The following is a 23,028-nucleotide window of genomic DNA, read 5'->3' as shown; positions in this document are numbered from 1 at the left end:
AATTTAGTTGGCCAACTTGAAATTGTAAGTCTGTGGGATGCCTAAGGTGCCCTCTCGAAAGGTAGATAATTAGCGCCACCTAGTGACCAGTAGGGGAACTAAAATTCTAATGATATTAAAATTAAAATGAAACACGCGAGCTGTATACATTTATTTTATCTATTTTTAATAAGTAATTCTACATTATATTAAACTTATCTTAGGTATTATTTTACAGTAGGTCGTTGTTAATCTCGAGGCAAGTATAGTATACGAGTTTGGATCTACTAGATAATATAAGAATAAATGCAAAGGGCCCGTCTTCCTAATAAGTATTTTTAGTGACGGTTTAACTAATACGTAGTTAAGTAGCAACTTATTGTACTGTAAAAAGCAGTTTAACGGTTCAATAACCGAAACTACATTAAGATTGGTTTTTGGAGTCTTTTTGTATTTTTTATTTCAACTCCAAATTTTGTTACTTTAACGGTCATCCCATAAAATCCACATCGAAAAACCAGAAAAAGAGACCAGACCATAGCACGTAGCGTAGCACGGAATGCTGAGGACCTGGGTTCGATTCCCTGCGCTGGTCTCTTTTTCTGGTTTTTCTGTGCATCTATGTTTCAGTTTGTATTTTCGATGCGAAACTACATTGACAGAGAAGCGCCTTCTATTTTCTGCCAGTTCTGTAGCTGCACGAGCATGCAGGTAGTTCTATTCACGTATGAGATCATTGCCGGAGGCTATAAATGCAATAATTTTCCCTAAATAAATAAAATCTCTGTTAATAAACTATTCGTTAAAATATAGTCACTCACTACTCTCTGTACAAAGAATGCCCACCGTCCCATTTTTACGATTAGATTAGTTGTACAACACGCGTGGCGATGATGTCTCAGCAAGGCAGCGAGCGGCACTGCACGCCCAGCTCGGTGCAGCGGCACTCCTGGCAGGCGGTGGACAGCTCGGCGATGATGCGCCCCACGCGGTACATCCTCCCATAAATGTTGCAGCCGGCCAGCTTCAACAGCCCTCCGACGCCCGGCAGAACACTCGGTGCCGGCGGCCTGGGCCCTTCCGGAGACACCGTTTGCTGACTCGTCTGAACTTCTTTCCTGGTTGTAGTAGTTCGAGTGGTGAAGAAAGGCCGTTGCGTTGTGACTCTCGTGACCGGTTTGAATGTGGCTGTCACCGGCTTAAAAGCACTTATGGTTGGGCGCATTGTGGTCTTTTTGATGGCAGTCGCTTCTCCGAGCACTAAGTGGTCTATTCGGTTGACAGTGTTTTGCTGGAAAGTCTTTTTTGGAGGCATGTAAGGGTAATGATGAGGCATGGGGACGAAAGGTGATACGGACGGCTTTGGAGGTTTTATGGAGGTAGTCATCGGCGGTGGCGTAGTTGTTACTCTTGGAGGTGGAGGTTTTGTGGCAGCAGCAACTGTAACAGGCTTATTTTTGTAAGGTGAAGCCGTCGTTGCATCGTAACTGTCGCTCAGTAGAAGTTTCAAAACGCTTCCAAACGAGAAACCTTCGTCATCTTCTTCTTCCTCATAATCGGTAGGGTTATAATTTGTTTCCTTGATTTCCTTGATATCCGGCACTGCTGTTGTCGTTATGGTCGTTGATTTCGTTGATGAGATAGTTGATACTTTTTCTGTTGATGCAATAGTTGTAGATATCTTCACAGTATCATTATTATCAATAGGTTTTCTGGAAACTTCAATTTCATCTTTTCCGGTATCCTTTGCATCATTATTGTCGAGGTTACTATTATCTCTGTCAACACTTGTTCCATTTTGTGGTAATATTGTCTTATTATGTGATTCATTAACAGTCTGGTTTTCATTTTCATTTATGAAACTTTTTTCTGTAGTTGTTGTAGATGTTGTTGTTCTGGCTGTAGTAGGTGTAGTTTCTTTTTCTGTAACTGAAAAAGAATAATCAGGGTTCGGTTCCATTTTTCTCTTGGCTTAAGAAACTGGAAGCGATATTGTACCTGGGTCACAAATGAGTTCCCCGCAGCAGTCGTCAGCGCTGGTGGCGGAGGTAGGGACGGCGGCGGAAGCGGGAGTGGGGACGGGGCTGCGACGGCAGCCGGCGGGCGTGGGGCAGGGGCGCGGGGAGCAGTGCATCTCGCCCCACATGCACGCACACGTCGAGCACGCCAGCGTCACAGACTCGCCCTCTAGCACGCGGTGACCGTCACTTGATATACACTCTGGAAAACAAGAGCAAGTGCGAGTCAGACTCGCGTACTGACAGTTCGTCAAATAATAGGCACAAATCTAAAGCAAGCAATACCTAAAAGATATTCTGATAGCCTTATCCTGATAGTTAGTTTTACGCGCCAGAGGTATCATATCAACGAGCTCGCCGGGCAATCCGACCAACAAGATGAAAATCGCTATCGTTTACATACGCCAATATGTACTGTCGTGTGGTGCCATTTATCACAACTATCAGAAGTTACGACTCCTACGTTCCAAATGAGTTGGAAACACGGCTAAGTAAGTACTTATAATTTTCCAACAGTCTACCATAGTCAAAATACCACAAACAGGACTTAACACACGAGTAATATTTACCGCGACGCTTGCACTGCTAGGCAGTCTTGACACCCCACACTTCAGTCTACTCGTACAGTCACCAGCACCAATATCTGACACTACAAACCGTGCATAAATATCTGATACGACTCTATTTCTAAGGCCGGTAGAACGTGTCAGATAATTTTGCACGCTCCGCTGTGGCAGATATTAATGCAGTTGACTGTACGTTGTGGTAAATATTACTCGTGTGTTTTAGCGTGGTACGTCCTGTTTGTGGTGACAATGAAAGTGACTGTGAAAATGAGGTGACTATGAGTGAAAATCACGAAACTCTACCTTTTACTGTGTCCAGCTGCATTGATGTAGTATGATGAGGAACTGAGGGGCCGGAAGGTGTGCTGGGATACACGGCATAGTACTCATGAATCAAGGAGCCTGGTCCCTTTGGTACGAATCCACCTGTTTAACGATAAGTTTTATGAACAAAAATTTTAATTTATGAATGGACCTTGGTCCTTAAAGAACATATAAGTAAATAGTAATTGCGAGTTAAATAAAAGCTTATAAAAATACACTCGGATTATTTTAAATATTTCCCTTTTCAGAACATCTTGCTATGTAACTAAATAAGTTCTTGTTAAAAAACATTATAAGTACAAGGTCTTTGCTGCTTGTATTTATGTACTTGTATTGTTATCCATATAGCACGGAGAACAGATGGCCGTTGGGGCCGAAAAGTTCTCGAGTGGAGGCCGCGGATCGGCGCTAGTGTAGCGTGAGGTCTCCGAAATGTCAAATCTCATAGTTTTTGGGTGAGCTACGCGGGTTTATTTATAATTAGAATAATTTTGTGAATATTTTGCAATATCTGAAATTAATTATGGCAAATATGCGTTCCGGGGCAATGAATGTCTGCGTTTTGAGACAGTTTTGTCTTTCGGAAACCTTTTTCCTCCCTTTTTTCAATCAAAACGGGGACTATGCAACACTGTGGCATGCTCGATATTTTTATGGTACGGTTTTAAGGTGTATTAAATATGATTTTAATCTTAACTTTGTTTTTATGCCCGTAATAACAGACTTTGAAAGCCATACTTAAAAACCTCACGCAACAGTGCGCTATCTAGTGAGACAAAAAACGATAGCCCTCATTACATAAATATTCGTGCCAAGTTTCAAGTTGATACCATAAACTGCTGAAGAGTTCCTGCGAAGACGATCCTGGCCTGAACGGCAGAATTTTACTAAGATTATTTTATTGTCACCAACAAAGCAGGCCATATTTCAGCTCCAACGTAGAAAGTGGTCCAAAAACGGTTTGCAAATTTTTAAACTACAACTGAGGTACTAAAACATACGAACGTTGCTATTTAAATAAAAGCTTGTAAAACAAAACCTTACCTTCTGTCTCGACAGGGGGTGAGAATAAGTTGACTGACGGAGCTTCCAGCTTGAAGGTAGTGCTGCTGCCAGGCGTGTTAGTTACAGCTTTGCTGATGTCTGATGCGTGCGTCCCGACGGAAGTCGACACGATGTGTTCATGCAGCAAGTCATTGTTAGCAGTAGGATAGTCCGAACTTGTAATGTCAATTTCATGGGACAAAGTCGGATAGTTGGAAATGTCCACTTTCTCGGACGTAAAGACTGGGTACTGCGTCGGTTGGTACACATCTTTGCGTCTTGATGCAAATGGAGTGACCTTCGCTTCCAGGCTGCTGGGGTAGTAAACTGGGTATTTGTCTTCTCTTTCTAAAATTGGATATGTGAGCTCGTCTTTTGGTGAATCATCGTCATCAACAACGGCGTCGGCTGCTACGAATGGAATAATTCTGAAAGGCAAAATTAAACAAATTAGGCACTAAATTGTTTCCTATGATACTGACAACATTATAATTTTACGAGTATGTAAAGGCACCTCTTACTTGTAACTTACTTCTTACTCATCAGCTGTGGTGGCCTAGTGGTTTGATTTAGGCCTATGGCCTCTCAAGCAGAGGATCGTGGATTCAAATCGGTGCTGGCATATCTGAATTTTCCAAAATTGATGTGGAAGCTACATTTGAAATTTACTAATATATTTACGTTGAAGGAAAACATAGTGAGGAATTCTACAAAAAGTGTGTGAAATTCTCAATCTACACTGGGTCCACCTGGGAACTATCCTAAGCCCTCCAGCTTGTTCTAAGAGAAGGCCAGTGAACAGCAGTTGGATGTGTGCAGGCTGGGATGATGACCTTATACTTACTTTAAATTTGGTAGTGATGGAGGTAACGTAGGTTCAGCGTAATCAAAGTCAAACTCGTTCGTTTTCTTAGAAATGTTCAATGCAGTTGGTAAATCAGTTGGTGCAGAGGCTTTGAAAACTGTTGTTATCGCAGGCCCCGGCGTCGCGCGGCTCGAGTTGGTGGACAAGGAGCTAGTCACGTTAATAGTAAACATCTCATTCTCATCAAAATCACCATTCACACTTCTATCAGTGATTATGTCATTGGGGTTAAATGTATGGCTCTCTATGTCTTCTGCCGTTAGAATTGGTATGCGAGGCTGCAATTCCATTTTGATCTTTTCAGTTTCATTTGCAGTTAAATTTAAAGGTAGAGAGGTTGAAGACAGTTCTGCTGTGCAGTTGATAGTACCATTTATCATGATTCTAACAGAGCCCTCCGGTTGCTCTGTTGAAGTAGTTGAGTAGTCAGGTAAATCTTCTGTCGTAGAAGTTTCAAAGTTGGATCGAATAAGTTTTTCTGTTGTACTGGCAACCGTTGAAGGCGGAAGCGGAGCCACTGTGGTGGTAGTTTTATCTTGAGCGGGTTTTTGGCTGGTACCATTTGAGGGTGATTCGTTGGTTTTCCTTTTAACTTTGGTTGTGGTGACTGGCATCTTTTTAGTGGCCAATGTAATCGGGGAGCTCGTTTTTGTCGAAATATTTGTGGATACAGATTTTGTGGATGTTTCTTGTTTGCTTGACTTGGATGTGTGAAGAGATCGGTCGTCGTTTCGCACCGATATGAGCGAATTGTGAGATATTGGATTCTGTGGGTTAACTGTAAAAAGACAAAATAAATTGCATTACGTTATCAATAGTATAATAGACACTTGATAAGAATATGGGAACTTGGTAAGGATGAGGTCATTTTAGATTGATTATTGACATGACACAATAAAATAAAATTTCTTGACTTTTTATTGATTTTGCTATAAAAACTACCTTCATACCAAATTTTATGTTTCAAGGTCAACTGGAAGTACTCTGTAGGTTTTAGTTCTCCAGAAATTTGAATGGCCACACATTTTTTTTTAATTATTTGATTGCGTTAATTTAAAAATTAGATTTTTTCATTGCTCTAAGGCAGGGGTTGTGCGCCGCGGCACCCTAGGGCGCCCTGGGTGTGTGTGCGTCGGGCTCCTGTTATCCTGGAAACGTAAGCAATCTGGTGAAAATCATCATTGCCTATTTCAACTAGCTAGTCTCCGTAGCTTGCACCTACAAATCGAAAAAGTTTAGGAACCCCTGGTCTAAAGAGTATCAGACCTAAGTATTTGACATACATTTTAGTTGGTAACCACGTGTTCCTGAGAAAAAGGGTCTTGACAGACGAACGGACGGGCAACAAAGTGATCCAATAAAGGTTATTGCCGATTGAAGTACAGTCACCAGAATAATTTTCTGGCACAACAAAGCGTGCATAAATATCTGATACGACGCTATTTCTAGGGCGCTGGTAGGATGTATCAGGTATTTTTAATGCAGGTGACTGTACGGAACCCTAAAAAGGTATTAGAGTTTACCGGTGTGTTCGCAGTGGTACTGGTGCGGGCAGCATTCGCCGTCGCGCAGCAGCGGCCGGCAGCCCAGCAGTGGCGGCGCGCACGCCAGCGGCTGGCAGCGCACCTCGCCGCGCAGGCAGAAGCAGTGCGCGCAGCCGCCGCGCCGCTCCGCCGCCGCCACGCGCGAGCCCTCCGAAAACCAAGTGCCGTCGACTTCGCAGTCTGAGAAAAAGAAGATGATGTTGCAGTTAAGAATACTGGAAGACTACAATTGTCATTAAAGCCAAAATCAATCTGTGCAGGTGCTCAAAAATATGTGAACGCACCTACGCGATTACCAACTCCTATGATTCTAATGATGACTGCACTGATTGTTTAGTTTTCCACATACGATTCAGCGAAGCCACTATATAATAAAATTAATCCTAATTTATCGTAGGTATATTAAACTTCGCCATCAACCACAGAAGTGGTGTAAATCAAGGTAACCACAACCTTTCTTTGTCACTATTTCATTAACAACCTTTTCTTCCTGTCACCAATTCACCCGTTTACTTTTTCATTCTTATAGTTATAACATTTCTGCTTTACAAAGTTAAGTACTGAGCCCATATACTCGTCTGCGTTGATTTGTCTCTGTCTGATAGCCATTAGGATCAATGTGTACTGATGAAGGTCACCTGGTGAAGACTAGTGATGACCTGGGGAATGTCAAGCGGGCGGCGCAGGGCAGGTCTTGTGGCTTTCTTGGAGGCCGAGTCCACCCAGGCATTCCGGCAGGTAGTGGACCACTTTCGGATGACGTTTTATGCTTACCGTGTGTCCCGTGCGGCGGCGGCGTGTCGTGTTGGCAGTAGTAGCGCTGCGGGCAACAGGCGCCAGGCGCCGGGCGCGGCTCGCAGCCGGGCGGCGGCGGCAGGCAGCGCGGGCGCACGCAGCGCCGCGCGCCGCCTAGGCAGAAGCACTGCTCGCACGCCACTGCCGACGCCAGCGCCGAGCCCGCGCTGTAAACCGTACCACCTTCCACGCACGCTGGAAACCGAACTAGCAAATAAATTAAATGGAATGCCCCTCGGAACCACAGTGAAACTAATGAGGGCTATCGCTTTTTGTCTTTCTAGATGGCGCCACTGTTGCGTGAGGTTTTAAGTGTGGCTTTTATATTCTATTATTACGGGCTTGAAAACAAAGTTTAGATTAAAATCATATTTAATACACCTTAAAACCGTACCATAAAAATATCGAGCAACCACAGTGTTGCGTAGTCCCGTTTTGTTCGGAAAAAAGGGAGGACAAAAGTTTCCGCAAGACAAAACTGTCTCAAAACACAGACATTAGTTGCCCCGTAACGCATAATTTCCATAATTAATTTCAGGTATTGCAAAATATTCACAAAATTATTCTAATTATAAATAAACCCACGTAGCTCACCCAAAAACTATGAGATTTGACATTTCAGAGACCTCACGCTACACTAGCGCCTCTAGCGACGAATTCATACGCGATAGCCCTCATTGCCTAGTATATCGAGATGCATAAAATGAGATGATACTTAGGCCAAGTTTCTTTGAGTTCAGATTGTACAAACAATACATGCATCGAACGTACAATAAATAGTAGATTAATAACCAACGGGTGGAAAGTGACCCATTTCCTAAAATTTTAAACAAAATACGTTCCACCCTAGAGATGAAAACGCAATTTACCACCCGGCTATCTACCCATGAAAATCAAACTTTCCGAACAGGAGAGATGAAAATAAATACATTCATGTAATCAAACCAGATCAATTGTGAACCCACTGCGGAACTTTCTCAAATTAAATTTTCGAACGTTCTCGGTGTAGTGGCTTACAATTCTAATATTAGTTCAGTTGTGTACTTAAAAGAAAAAAGCTAATACCATGTCCAACAGCTGATACCGATGAGATATCAGAGTAATCTTCGTCTTCAAAACGCGAAGACGCTCCTAGTTCCATAAGCTTTACACCGTCTGAAATTTATTAAAAGCGAAATAAATGAAGATGGTCGGTCCTGGCGGTGATCATTTTATTAACCCCCGACGCAAAAAGAGGGGTGTTATAAGTTTGACCGCTACGTGTGTCTCTCTGGCTGTCTGTCTGTCTGTGGCACCGTAGCTCTTAAACGGGTGGACCGATTTGAATGCAGTTTTTTATTTGAAATCAGGTTTTCTAGCGATGGTTCCTAGACATGATTCATCAAAATCGGTTAAGCCGTTTTTGAGATATTGAACTTTGAAGTGACAAAGGCGGGGGTTTTCCTAATTTTTGTTAGTTATGTTATCACTCTTATCACAGTCATGCTCTTTATCACGAAAAATATTTTAGGAGGAATATTCCTCCTAGTTCGTATGAAGTAGTACCGACCAGGGCAATGCAGCTCCGGGCAGCAGGCGCCCTTGCGGTGCAGCACGTGGCAGCGCGGCGGCGGGTCGGGCAGCGGCGCGCAGGCGCGGCGGCGGCAGGACAGCGCGCCGCCCGCGCACGCGCAGCGCAGGCACGCCGCGCGCGCGCGCACCGCCGCGCCCGCCGGGAACCAGCGGCCCTCGTACAGGCAGCTGCCGGGTGACGGATCCTCTGGGGATTGGATAGATCACACTATTTCACGTCGCGAAATGGACGTCAGTGTAACAGTGAGGCTGGCAGCGGAGCAGCGAACGTGTTACGGCAGCACACGAAGTGTAGTGTACACTCGCTACACCGCTGCCCGCTAGTGTTAAGCTAGCAGCCATAAACAAATATTTCCAAGACACGGTTCTAATTACAAAAAAAAAAATTTTGTTTTAGCTCTGAAAATCCAACAAATTTTCAATTAGCTGCAAAATTATACTTTTAGTTGTTTTGACACAAATAAATAGGCGATTGAGTCGGCAATAAGTGATGTCATATCTAAAAATTTACGGTCGTATTTGCCGTATAAATTAAGAGAGAACCGTGTTTTGATCTCATATAAAGTACGTCAATTATATAATTGAATAAAGGATATTTTTAATGTCAACTTAACAATAGATTCCTTATGTAAAAAAAATATATATCTTGTTGAATTATATTGTTTAGATATTCTTTTAATTTCTAATTTGTGTAATCTTACCTAAAGCTTTTATACTCCGTCCAGTATAGTTTGAGTGAGCAGCAAGAACTTGGAATAATTCTGTAAAATAAAGCAAATTAAATTATAGTCTCACAGTCTTTTATTTCTTAAATAAAATAGTAACATGTGTAAATGGTCCAAAATTTTATTTTCCTACTCGACGATATTTATGTTATTAAATCTATGAGGGAATTTACTTCTGAAGATTTAAATATAATTATTATAGGTAAATAAAATTTCGGATTTTCGTTAACTAATCCAGTACAGTACACGATGGATAGGCCCGTATATGTGGAACAAAAACAATTCTTTTACAACAACACATCAGGTTCTGTTAGATCGGCGCGACGATACTTAAAACAAATTGATCTAGAGCAAGCGAAAAATAATTGATTGTATTTTTCATGTGGACCCAATGCAGGTCGAGAATTTCACACACGCCATTGAAATCCTTCGCAAGTGTATGCATGTTTCACCGCTATGTTATTTTCATCAAAATTCTGACCGTAAATTGCAAGTATAATTTCACACCATGATTCTGAAAAATTCAGAGGTGTAGAGGTAGAGGTGTGTAAGTCCAGTGTCGAAACTTCGAAACCAAGACCTTTTTAAGAGATCATAAGTCAAACCACAAGGCAACGAAGGCTTTTGGGAGAAAATACAAGGACAATAAACCGCATTAGATGTATGCGTGGGAGTAGGAGTGTGAGCTTCGCGCCGCTGAATGAGTCCTGCGGTAACAGTACTGTGCGCTGCGCACGCGACGCCTCCATTCATCCGGCGCTACTCCAGCCAGCGCTACCACAAGACAGGTTTTACAACTTTGGACACTAGCGCTATGGAAATATATCTAGTATATACGCTATGGCTTAAGGCTAGATAGTATAAAGATGAAAAAGGAATAGTGTCATGCGAGCCAAAAGCACAAGCCTGTATTCCTAAAAACCCTGTTTTCTGATCTCTAAAACGGCTCTAGCGATGACAATGACAAACAGATAAAAAACGTTTTGACGAAATCATTTTTAGCTTTTATTTTATTTTATTTTCATGTAGGTATGTCAACTTGCGCCTTCCTAAATAATCCTTGGCTTCCGACAATTGTATGTATGAAGTAGCACTAATTCCCGATTTTTATTAGGTATTAAAGAAAGCACCCAGTTTTGAATCACGCAAACAGTGATTTCTTCGCATTGTACATAATACTATTTAATGCTGAACTATCTCAAAACACCTAACGAACTTCATTTGATCAACAAGTTAAAGGATTCAAGCATCGATCCCTAATCAATGGCGCCTGTTGAGGATAATAATATAACTTGGTACGATATTTAGTAGTATCTCAGGTTTTAGATAGACAACTCACGATGTATTCTACCCGCGCTGCATATTCCCAAGGCTTTGTTTCAACGCACTGGAAATAGCCCGCAATTTACGGCCGCGAGGAGCAATTTGACCGTCAATAGCCCGTCGGCTGTCGCACATAAATCATTTAGCCCGCATGCGGCTAAGGAGGACCGTCGGAACTGGTTTGGCAACAACAATAATTAATCCCTGTGCGCATTGTCCTGACTTTTGGAGCTGGGATCACAGCTTTGCACCTTGGTATGCTTTGGTAGCAAACGGTACTTTACACTTCAATAGCTTAAGTTATGTCTTATTAAAAATACAAATACAAATAACTTTATTTCGCTCAACAATCGGTTGATGTCGTTCTGGAGGTGCATGAACCCTATTACCTTGCTGCTATGCTGTCACACACGTGCAAAACAGCTACGCCTGTGTTGCGGTTGCTATACACATAAGCCGTTCGGCACTGTATTCGCTTGTATTTGCTGATCAACAAAGCTGCCTGGAAGCAAAGTGCTTCGAGTCCGCTTTGTCGATAACCCCGAGCGGCTTTTTCGCCGAAAATTCTACAACTCAACATAAGTTTAAGTATACATTTAATTTTACCGGCAGGTTGTTCCGATTTAGGTATGCCGCGTATAGCAACCCTGACAAAATGTCTACTTAAAAACACACACATATACCTATATAAAACGTAGCTCTCTTGTTGTAAGAGTAAATAATAAATAAATATCACGGCACAATTCACACCAATTGACCTAGTCCCAAAGTAAGCTTAGCAAAGCTTGTGTTATGGGTATTAAGCAACGGATAAATATAATTATATAGATATAGATACATACTTAAATACATATTAAACACCCATGACCCGAGAACAAACATTCGTATTTTTCATACAAAAATCTGCCCCGACACGGGAATCGAACCCGGGACCTCAAGCTTCGTAGTCAGGTTCTCTAACCACTAGGCCGGTCGTCAATAGTATGAGTACGTCACGAGTATGGTAGTAAAGTAGCAAGATTAAAGGTAGAGTTCATTTGTGACTTAGTCTAATTCGTATTGGATATGAACATGGGTTCCCCAGTTTAATCAGATCGCTGGTCATGGAGGACGAGATACTCCTTCATCGTAATAAAATGTACTGCAGAATAATTCTCCGAGCAAGGTCGGTTCCCGTGAAGTCCTCCTTTTGTAGCGTGGGTGGTCCGCGACCTCAGCCGGCTCGTACCCGTATGTGTAATAGGTACTTGCTGCGGTCACGCACTCGCAGTGGCCACAATATCACCTTTCCTTCCATAATAATGTATTTGAAATGAATTTCAGAGTAGGTACTTATGGTGGAAGAAGTCCCACAATTTGAATATCTTAACAAAATGGAAATTAATTGTCAAAAAGACATTAATATCTGAGGCATGTTATAACATTAATGATTATATCATGGGCAGGGATGTTTGAAAATGATTATGATCCACATTTGTCAAATAATTGTGATGTAAGTCATTGAATAACATTGTTAATCTGTTTAAAATATATATATATCTCATTGTGTTTCTTGCTGCGTTTTTCTTAACAGAGGTTTTTCCGAACCGATCGATGGTAACTTAACTTAAACAAAGATATTTTGCCTTTGTCTTTAACTTGTGATAATCGATTCAGGCGTTACTGCGAGTATGCTGAAGTTCCAATGATAAAATGCCATGTCGTGGTGGCAAGCCAAAACAGGCATCTTTGGTTTCATTTGACTCTTCCATTACTTGGGACGGGGGTTGTTAGCTGATCAGTTTATTAATGAAAAAAAACACAATGATATGAAGCTGAATTACGTAACAAAAGGAGTTAGCAATCTATTTATTAAAGCTTAAGTCAGTTCAGCGTGTCGACGCCCAGGGCAGTAGACCCTCGACCCGCGGTCATCGCCGGGCTAACTGTACCCGCACAATGGTTCCCATGGTCGGCCTGGGAACGCGCTTCCGCCGCCGCCGCAGACGAGCGCGTGCGCCGCCGGGGATGTCCGACAGCACGACCAGTTCAACAGCCGGTGTGACTTGAATATCAATGGAGAGCAGGGGCGGACCGTGAATTTCTAGGGCCAAGGAATAATATGATACTACTTATTGGGAGGACCTAATCCATAGTGATTAGGTACTAGAATATACAATATTGGGGTTTGGGGCTCTTTAGGTTCATGGAGCCGGGGCTGCAGTCCTAATACGTCTTACTTATATAAAGTACAGGAATCCCAGGAGAGGGGTAGATAAAAACTATGGAGGGCCATTTAAGCAGCTCGTGACATATTTCACGTGTTCCGATTCCTGGTGTTTCTATGTATGAGAGTTAAAACAAAAAAAAAATGCCGTTTTTATTCAATCTAAAATCGACACCATGGTCCCTAAGAACAGGTTTTCCTATCTCTCATAGTTTCTGGCTTCTCCCTCCGGCCCATTTCAGCCTATAATAAGCAGCGATATGTGGAATACATAGGGCCATACATAATAATTAGTTTATTGTAACCGCAATAAAATGAAGTTCTTGAGTTCATGCGATCAAAGGACAAATAAATAACCGAATATTCGTACAAAAACAGCAGCAATTAAAATCTATAGTCTACGTTCTTCACGTACTAACGTTCTCAAAACGAAGTTCTTTTTCGTCTATAACTTAAGCCTCCTTTTAAATAAGCACTGAATCATAAAGTACCATAATGATTGTCGAGTAATAGGAACCCAAGAAAGTTATAGCATAAGGGCCCAATAGCACCTATGAACAGACACAGAAAATAGATTTTAAAGTTGAAATATTATCAGCATTTGTGTCTGCGTACCTAGTTGTAAGAGTACCGCAAAAATGAGATCACAACGAGCCATTGTTCTGCGGCCGGCAACATTAGCGCTTTTGGTAATTATAACTGTTTATAATTACTCGTCCAGGCTCTACCGAACTGGAACAATGCTTGAGGAAAACTTTGCATTTAAACCTTTTGCTGTTTTAAACGATCAGACACACACATAGACACGTGAGCTGCTCTATATCTCGAGTTTGTTGGTGTTGTAATAATGGCATTCGAAGCAAATGGAATGGAATTCGAATGGTGCGTGTGAAGTTCCCAATCCGCACTGGGCCCGCGTGGGAACTATGGCCCAAGCCCTCTTGTTCTGAGACGAGACCTGTGCCCAGCAGTGGGACGTATATAGGCTGGGATGGAATAAGGCATATTATGTTCGTAATACAAATGCAAGATTCATGATAGCAGATAGGCAGAGGTGTATAGCGCTAACATTTTTGAAAGATCATCCTGAGCAGAAATAAATTAATTATTTCATTTTATTAAAAAATAAATTACTTCAAATAAAAAGAGCTTTGTTGCATGTGTTACAGTTAGGGCCTTTGCACATGCGTTAGTGTTTGTATCGATACGAATGCGATACGCACGCGAGTTGTACGCCTGCTCTATGGAAAGAAAAACGCGCTATTAACGCGCGTTTTTAAACGGTTGATATTTACTGGTTACATAAGATGGTTATGTCCGGGGAGCAAGGGAAAAAATCTTTTCTGGAATTACCCCGTTCATTAAATACATGAAATAGTTTTTAGAAATAGTTGAACTAGACAAACAGCACCGCATAAGCATTCCGTATTCCGGTCGCACGTACAGGCAAACATTTACACTTGTACTACTATCACAAGCCATCGGGACCTCGAGAAAACCGCGACTTCCTTAATACAATGTGCTAAGTGATATTTTAAAATGATTTCGTGTTTGGCGACAACGAAAGTAAGTTGGTGTCGGGCTAGCGGACCGCGGCATTAGCATAGAGTCGCGGGCGTAAAAAGTTATGAAAAGTGACAAGTTTGAATGGGATTAAAGACATATCGGTTTACGCAATACTGTTATTGTAGCGTTTTAGTTGGTAAACATAAGAACGTACATCTGTACAATCCATACTTATATTTTAAATACGTAAGTGTCTGTGTTTGTATGTTTGTCTGTATTTCACGTGGAAACGGAGTGACGAATCGACGTGATTTTTGGCATAGAGATAGTTTATGGGCCAGAGAGTGACATAGGCTACTATTTACCCTGGAAAATGCACAAAGAACAGCGCGCGATAACCGAATTCCACGCGGGCGCAGCCGCGGGCAAAAGCTAGTAGTAAATATAAAGTAGTGCTACAATAGACAACGCGCAGAATAAACCATCGTAACTACAGACTTAAAATTTGGCAGATATGTTCCTTAAAGATCTTCAACTGTACCGCAGTGAGAAGGTTTTTTCAAAATTCCTATGGGGTAGGGAACAAGCTTTTTCTCTACTTTTCTACGGGGGAAAACTTCGAGTGTAAGTTCTTCTATGTAAGTCACACTTTGCCAGAGTGATCGTGGTCTTTGGATGATCAACAGTGAACCTTTTTGATAACTTTTTAAAACGTTGTAATTGTAAACTTTCGTGATTTTCACTCATAGTCAAAATACAACACACTGAAAAATAAAATAAAAAATAAAATATATATTGCAAAATAGTGTAGGTTTCCCTTTGGCCTTCACAGGGCAGAGCTGGAATCCGGAGTTCGTAGTTAGCAACAATGGATGCTGCTTGACTCAAACAAATTGGTTTTATTAAGTTCCAGCGCCTAATTTTTTATCCTGAGGTGTCTGTTGCAATGAAGCCATGTTATCAATTGTTTCAATCAGTTGGCTGGGATCCGATGCTTTACTTCTTAGTTGTTCACCGCCAGCGATTGGATGCGCTGATAAAAGGTTAAATCACTGTCTTTGTTCTTGATATATTTTTTATAATTTTTAGAGTTCCATTCTTACAGGATGCCAACGGGCCTTATTTCTAAGCCCTCGCTGTCAGTTCTTCCGTCTGCTACCAAACTGTATCTTTTGAATCGTTGTCTTGCGTAGATATACAGTTGAAAAATCACAGAGTTTGTATTTCTATGTTTGAATAACTGTGCGTCGTCTGAAAATCAGCAACGTCCGCAAGACCGACAGTTTACTGGGTTGAGAACATGTTTAGCCGTATCAACAACAAATACAAAAATAAATAAAGCGAAATGTTAAATGGTGACTCCTCTTCTAGAAACGTATTTTTCTGTGCTATAGTACGGAAACATTCATGTGCGAAAATGACTCTTACTTGGCAGGTTTTTTTTTGTTAACTGTACTTGTATTGTAATTCTGTCTACCTATCCGTACTAAACAAGTCAACCTAATCATTGAAAGATGCTAAAAACCACAAGCAAGATTTGAAAAAAAACTTGAATATTGTAAGCTAAATAAAAGCTTGTAATGAAAGAAAATACGGCGTTCGTATATAATGTCGGCGGCCGATCGTAAAATCCGACAGATCACGAAATTCCGCCCTTTCATGATATGCCTGAGAAATAATACGGCAGATCGATTAGAGCAACGCATTCGTCGATATTCCTAGCTCTATAATAATAATAATAAAAATAATATCATTTATTTCATGTAACTGGGACACATATTATGTTAGTAGTTGTTGCTAAGTTTCTAAGGATTTCTATACCGGGCACATCGTGATATGCCGAAAAAAATGAAAATTTAGGTACGACGAGCGAAGCGAGGAGTGTTTAGTATGAATTGTGACCACAACACACGAGCCAAGCGAGCGAAGCGAGCGTGCCGCGGTAGCGGCCGGCGAAGTGCCAGAACCGATATGACGACGTTTCATGATATGCCTAGGAATTTCATGATCTGCCTAAACGTCACTAGGCAAATCGTTAAACGGTGAGTTTTGAACGATATGGCGGATGTCCCTTAGCCAATTCATGAAATGGCGCCAATTCACGATATGCCCAGGAATTTCGTGAACTGGCGGATTTTACGATCGGCCGCCGACATATATATACAAGGAGAACACCTGAATATAATTTGAAGGCGGTGAACGTATACTAACGGCAATAAAAAACGGAAATGAGTCCACCTATTGTGTCAACAGTTCCACAGAAGCGTCATTCATTCAGTGTCATGCAAATGTTCTTTTACTAAACGTTAACTTTGGACTTGAATGGGCGGCGGTGGAAGCGTACCGTGCCGCATGCCGCATGCCGGCACCGCATTGCCGCATACTCGTAGTTCTTTGCGATAGCAAAAATAACATTAATGCATTCAATATTCTACTTTCCATTTTACTTTATCATACGATAAAGTGATGAAATCTAAGCACACGTAAAAATACAGTGTTCATCACTTAGTGCCAACGTAAAAAACAATACAGAGGGGCTACTACAAAACTAGAAAAACGAAGTTCGTATGGCACCGTCCCTTTCACTCGCGTATTGAATGAGATGAGCTTAAAAAAACAGCTGGCCCTGACTGGGTTCATATAGCGCAATCTAGAGAAGACTGGCTATCTTTGGAGGAGGCCTTTACCTGCAGAGGGGTTCTTGCAGATAACTAAATAAACACAATATTATATTTAAAAAAAAAATTTTTTTGAAATATTACTTTAACTAAATACTAACAAAGTAAATAAATAAAATAGGTACTAACATAGAATTTAGAATAATATTTAGAATAATATTTTCAATCTACTGCAAAGAAATAAAAGGCTTTTTATTTTATTTATTTATTTATTTATTGAATGAGATAAGCGTCAGCGGGACGGCAATATACGAAGTTCTAGTTTTGCATTTCGTAGTCAGGGCCAGCAGGGCTACTACGAAATTTGAAAATCGAAGTTCGTGTCGTTTCGTGCTTCTGACACTACTATTTAATTTAATACGTAAGTGAGAGGGACGTTACGGTAAGAACTTTGATTTTCGAATTCCGGAGTAGGCCCTCAGATATCACACAACGTCATTGTTCATGTTTTCGTATTCAAGTGGTATTCAACCGATTTTCGTTACTTTACTCGTATTGTCATCGGATGTGATCAGTGCGTTTTCTCGTGTTTTTATTTAGATATTCATATCATAGAATAATAAATCAAATATTCATTATTCTCATATTATTTAGTTAATGTAAAACTTACTTAACATGAAATTGAAACTTAAACATCAACATCTATAAAAAGTCGAAATATCTCGAAAACGGTCGCATTTTTATTAGACCTATTTTACCTTTTCTAGAATGTCCTAAGTGCCCTACATTTTAGTATATCACGGATCCGTTCATATCTTAATATTTTACGACATACATACATAGGTACCTACAAAATCTTTCGGTAATAACCGGTTGCGGCACATCACTATTTATGAGACGCAAAAAACAGGTAACACATGAAACGTCATTTTAGTATCTCGAATTCTGGGACAGACCATAAGTAGATATTTTAGATAAATATGAATATTCATCTCTATTTAATGATATAATGAGGTGGTAAACTTTGTGTGTTTGTTAATATAAGTTTTTATTTGTTATACTATTTTATGTCAGAGCATAACCGACGTTGGGAAAAAGACTGCTTAGCTAAAATGGGACTGGGCTGGACACGTCTGTCGCATGCACCCAGAAAGGTGGGGTCGCACAGTTACTTGGTGGGTGCCGGAGAACGGCCAGCGACATCGAGGCAGACCGAGGACTGGCCTGACATTGCGTCAGAACGAGAGTTGTGGAGGTCAAGAGGGGAGGCTTTTGCCCAGCAGTGGGACACTATACAGGCTACTTAAAAAAAAAAAAATGTCAGAAACTATTGACCAAATTCTTTCATTTAATGATAGCTAAGATTATAGAAGTGATCAGTCTATATCAGCGTTTTACGTCGAATTCTTAACAAAAAGTCAATTGAAAATGTGCTGACTACCAAAATTGGCACTTTATGAAGGCTGCAACTTTTTGAGTTATAACGATTTAAAAGTTTGTTATCAGGAACAATTACTATGGTTACCATTTCTTTAAAAGTTCAAAATGTATATTTTACGTTTTCAAATTATTTAATTCAATGGTAAGTCCTTTACTTTGCGAGCTCTACATTATGAAATTAAAATCTCAATTAAAAAAAGGCGACCAGACACGTTCTTTCCGTGGACCCTCCAGATAGCCCTAAATTAAAGTGCAAAAGTTAACCCTGGCTGTTAATCCATGTGATTTATTTTGTGTCGCTGTGTCGTGTCCTGTGTGCCTGCGTGTCGTGCGGCGTGTTTGACGCATGCGTAGCCAGGCGGCGTAATATGCTACGCGGTAACAGCACTTGTGACCAATGAATAGAACCGACCTACATCGCGAACCCTGTACTACAATATACCAAGCTAAGGCATTTCATTTAAGGATGAAGCTGTGAAATTTGATTCTACGATAAGCTTTAGGATTTTGATTTCGTTTCTGTTAAGTATGATCTGACAAGGTGTCAGTGGCATGGTATCATAACAACTCGATTTCCACCGGATTGCCCAATTTTTTCAAGGTGCTCTTAGTCGTGATTAGTATGGCTAAACCTGTGTACTCTGGCTGCGAGTTATTCCAGCCGAAATTATACCTAAATTATACTTCTCTTAAGCTAAGCTTAGACAATGCCTCTCTGGGTTGCCTTACTAAAATCTTCACGCTATTTCAGGGTTTACTTAATTAATTCGGATGGTAAGATCGTCAGAGGTTAACACCAAGTTCACTGTACTGATTTTTTGACGTCAAGTTAACTAGGTACCATACCTTTGTCCTTGTTCAAAGTATACGGTGTTATGGGGATAGATCACATAAGAGAGGTTCTCCCTACAGCCCAATGCTATGCCTGGGAACCGAAGTCCGAAGGAAGACCGTTGGGAATTGTATTTATGCGTCCGAGTTGAAAAAGTTGGATGTTGCAGTTGTTCTGCATGACAATTATACTCGTAAAACCGTTGTTGCTGTATTTGAAATTAAAAATTAATATGAACATCTTTATAGAAATAAACGGTCCCCACAAAATTTTCTCTAAGACACCTTGTACCTATTAGTCAAAATATATACCTAACAGCACAGCACCTGTGAATGAATCCGGCCAGCGTGAGAAATTGATGGATTTTGTAAACATTTTGAAGTCACGTACAAAATCATCTTTATTACTTTTTGTCGTCGTAATTCGGAATCTGACTTCATTTTTTAAAAAAAAAAGATCAATAAGAGCAAGATAAATTATTGTGTAGTGGTCAGTTCAAACTGTAAATTTGCAAAAAAATACTGGAAGTACAAAATGGTGCGAGAAGTTCAATGACCAAATAAAAAAAATGATTTTCTTATAAAAAAAATCTACGAGTCATTTTACTGTCTTACATACGTTAATATAACAAAACAGTGGAGAGAAAAAATTGTTAAGAAAAACTACTACAAAGTTAGTAATAGTAGCGTAATCAGGATAGATACGCCAACAATAAATATTTTTTCTTTATTAATTTTCATGTTTCTTTAGTTTTAACCCTCGACGCAAAAAGAGGGTGTTATAAGTTTGACCGCTATGTGTGTCTGTGTGTCTGTCTGTGGCACTTAAACGGGTAGACCGAATTGATTGCGGTTTTTAGGGTTCCGGATCCAAAATGGCAAAAACGGAACCCTTATAGTTTCGCCATGTCTGTCTGTCTGTCTGTCCGTCCGTCCGCGGTTTTGCTCAGGAACTGTCAATGATAGAAATCTGTAGTTTGGCACGGATATGTATTTAAACTACGCCGACAAAATAGTACAATCAAAAATTTAAAAAAAAATTTTTTAGGGTACCTCCCATAGACGTATAGTGGGGGTTAATTTTTTTTTCTCATCCAACCTTATATTGTGGGATATCGTTGGATAGGTATTTTAAAACCATTAGGGGTTTGCTGAGACGATTTTTCGATCCAGTGATTTGTTTGCGAAATATTCAACTTTAAACTGCAAATTTTCATTAAAATTGAGCGTCCCTCCCCTCTAAAATCTAAACTAGCGGGTGGAAAATTTTGAAAAAATTCAGGATGGTAGTAAATATATCTAACTTTTAAGGAAAACTATAACGGTTAAGTTTGCTTGAGAATTATTAGTAGTTTAAGAGTAAATAGCAGCCTGAGGTATAAGATATACCTAAACTTTGGAAGATTCCGTATAAAATACGAAATCCTTAGAAAAATATTACTTAATTTTTTTCTAATGGCTACGGAATCCTATTTCGGGCGTATCCGACATGCTCTTGGCCGTTTTTTTTTAATTTGAAATCAAGTTTTCTAGCAATGTTTCTTAGACATGTTTCACCAAAATTGGTTCAGCAGTTTTTGAGATATCGAACTGACTAAGTCGGGAGTTCTCGAACTTTTTGTTATAGGTTATGGTTCATGCTATTTTCTAGAGTGCTGTGTATAGTCAACACATTGAATGACATCAGGGTTAATAAGGCACAACCTGAAGTGGCATTGGACTTATGATTTTTTCGTTACGCAAGCGGATTACTGATCAAAATAAATATTTTTAGCGCTTGGCTTTGTTTTATATATGTATAAATCAAACAGATGTCGAGAATAAAGATATCGAGTAATTAAAAATCAGGGCACCAACTACATTCATATACGAGTACAATACGACACTACGTACATACACAACAGTATAAACTAGATATTGTTTATGGTCATGCCTATTAGATCATTGAACTGAGAATAAAAGCGATTTTTAAGTTTAATTCAACAATTTATCCTCGCATATGTTAAATATGAATATTGATTTGTCATTACGGGCGTATTATGTAAATCAGCTGGCAAACAAGAAGATGCGCGCGCGCAAGTCGGCGACGGCACTCATTCGCGCGTTGAACTCTTTGTTTGGCCGGCACCGAACCCACTAACCATGTAATATTTAAATAATAGTAGTAGCTTTTAATATTGAGCAATATTATACAGCGTACAAACATTTTTCAGTGGCTTTTCCACATGTACTGATGAAAATGATAAATTAAGTCGGAAAAGGTATGATTAAAAATCAAGGAACTATTAGCAAAAATTACCAAATAGACCACAGAGGTTTTTTAAATTTTGTTACACATTTTTGCTCATGTTTACTAGCGCATTTGGCTCGTCCATCAAATATATCTCATTTAAACATTTTATTAATTTATTTTGAATGAAAGAAAAAACTGTGCCGCACTCGACGCATAAAACGCATTTTGCATTTTTTTACTCGCACCATAATAATAAAACATACCCAGCAGGAGACCACACACCGAACCACATCAAACCTCGCGAACAAATCAACAGAACCTGACGTTAAAAAAAAATTCGCCATAAATCGCGGCTGTAAAGATCGAGGCAATAGGGCGCGTATCCTTCGCATATATCACCGGGGTCGTTGTCCGGACCTGCGCAGGCGCAGAGCGCGAGCAGCGCGAGCGGCGCGGGCGGCATCGCGGCGGCACACTGAGCCGGCGGGTCGCCCCCCGCCCCCGCCACGCCTCGCCCACACTTTCAGCAGGAAAACCTTAAAGCTCACAATTGTATTGTGAAGCGCTGAGTTCCCAAAGCGCTCGTTAAACGCGGCATTTAGGTATGATCCTGCCGCAAACTTTTGAACCTGTCTAATCATCATCATCATCATCTCAGCCTACATACGTCCCACTGCTGGGCACAGGCCTCCTCTCAGAACAAGAGGGCTTGGGTCATAGTTCCCACGCGGGCCCAGTGCGGATTGGGAACTTCACACGCACCATTGAATTGCTTCGCAGGTTTGTGCAGGTTTCCTCACGATGTTTTCCTTCACCGCATAGCTCGTGGTAAATTTCAAATGTAATTCCGCACATGAATTTCGAAAAACTCAGAGGTGCGAGCCGGGGTTTGAACCCACGACCCTCTGCTTCAGAGGCGATAGGTCAAACCACTAGGCCACCACGGCTCATATTTGATGGAAATTTATTAGGATTAATTTCTAACGGTTACCCGCGACTTCGCGTGCGAAGTATCCGTCTATCGTTTTTCCGTGAAAACTATGCCTTTTTCTAGATCACAAAATTATTTCATGTCCTTTTCCAGGACTAAAACAAAAACACTGTTACATTTTGTCTACTACGGTATGTTTTGTATAAAGCTTGATCTGGCATTAAGTATAAGGACCTGGGTGACCGAACTCGATAACAAGCGTTTTCCCAGATATACTTAAGACGAAGCTAGATCGATTTTTCATCCCCGAAAACTCCTACATACTCGTACCAAATTTCATCGTAATCGTGGGAGCCGTTTCCGAGATCTCCGAAATATATACCCGCGGCTTCGCACACGTAAATCATTAGATCCAGGTGCAGAATTGAGATTCCGGGATTTTTTTAAATTCCCGGGGCAATTCCCGAAAATTAAATAGTTGTTTTCATTGACGCTACATTAAAATCGA

The 23,028-nt window shown here is 40.7% G+C and overlaps 2 protein-coding genes across 4 annotated transcripts in view; one reads left to right on the top strand and one right to left on the bottom strand.

Annotated features, from left to right (window-relative positions):
• LOC141428434 (uncharacterized) overlaps positions 1-23,028 on the top strand; it is a 314,383-nt gene that overhangs the window by 14,994 nt on the left and 276,361 nt on the right. The gene's annotated exons all lie outside the window — the stretch shown is intronic.
• Positions 137-22,061, bottom strand: LOC141428432 (uncharacterized). Of its 3 annotated transcripts, none has more exons than XM_074088428.1 (11): positions 22,007-22,061; positions 9,409-9,468; positions 8,685-8,894; positions 8,201-8,290; positions 7,115-7,342; positions 6,320-6,520; positions 4,776-5,574; positions 3,932-4,359; positions 2,867-2,989; positions 1,978-2,199; positions 137-1,908 (listed from the first exon to the last, which is right to left on the bottom strand). In XM_074088428.1, exons 1-11 carry the CDS (start codon positions 22,050-22,052, stop codon positions 878-880), a joined length of 3,438 nt encoding a protein of 1,145 aa, XP_073944529.1. In that variant the 5' UTR covers positions 22,053-22,061; the 3' UTR covers positions 137-877. The 3 variants fall into 3 exon arrangements, with proteins under 3 accessions (XP_073944529.1, XP_073944530.1, XP_073944531.1); XM_074088429.1 differs by having other exon boundaries at positions 137-1,902; XM_074088430.1 differs by having other exon boundaries at positions 7,115-7,330.

Source organism: Choristoneura fumiferana, chromosome 5 (genome assembly GCF_025370935.1).
Source record: "Choristoneura fumiferana chromosome 5, NRCan_CFum_1, whole genome shotgun sequence".
Taxonomy (NCBI): domain Eukaryota; kingdom Metazoa; phylum Arthropoda; class Insecta; order Lepidoptera; family Tortricidae; genus Choristoneura; species Choristoneura fumiferana.
This window is presented reverse-complemented; position numbering and strand designations above follow the sequence as displayed.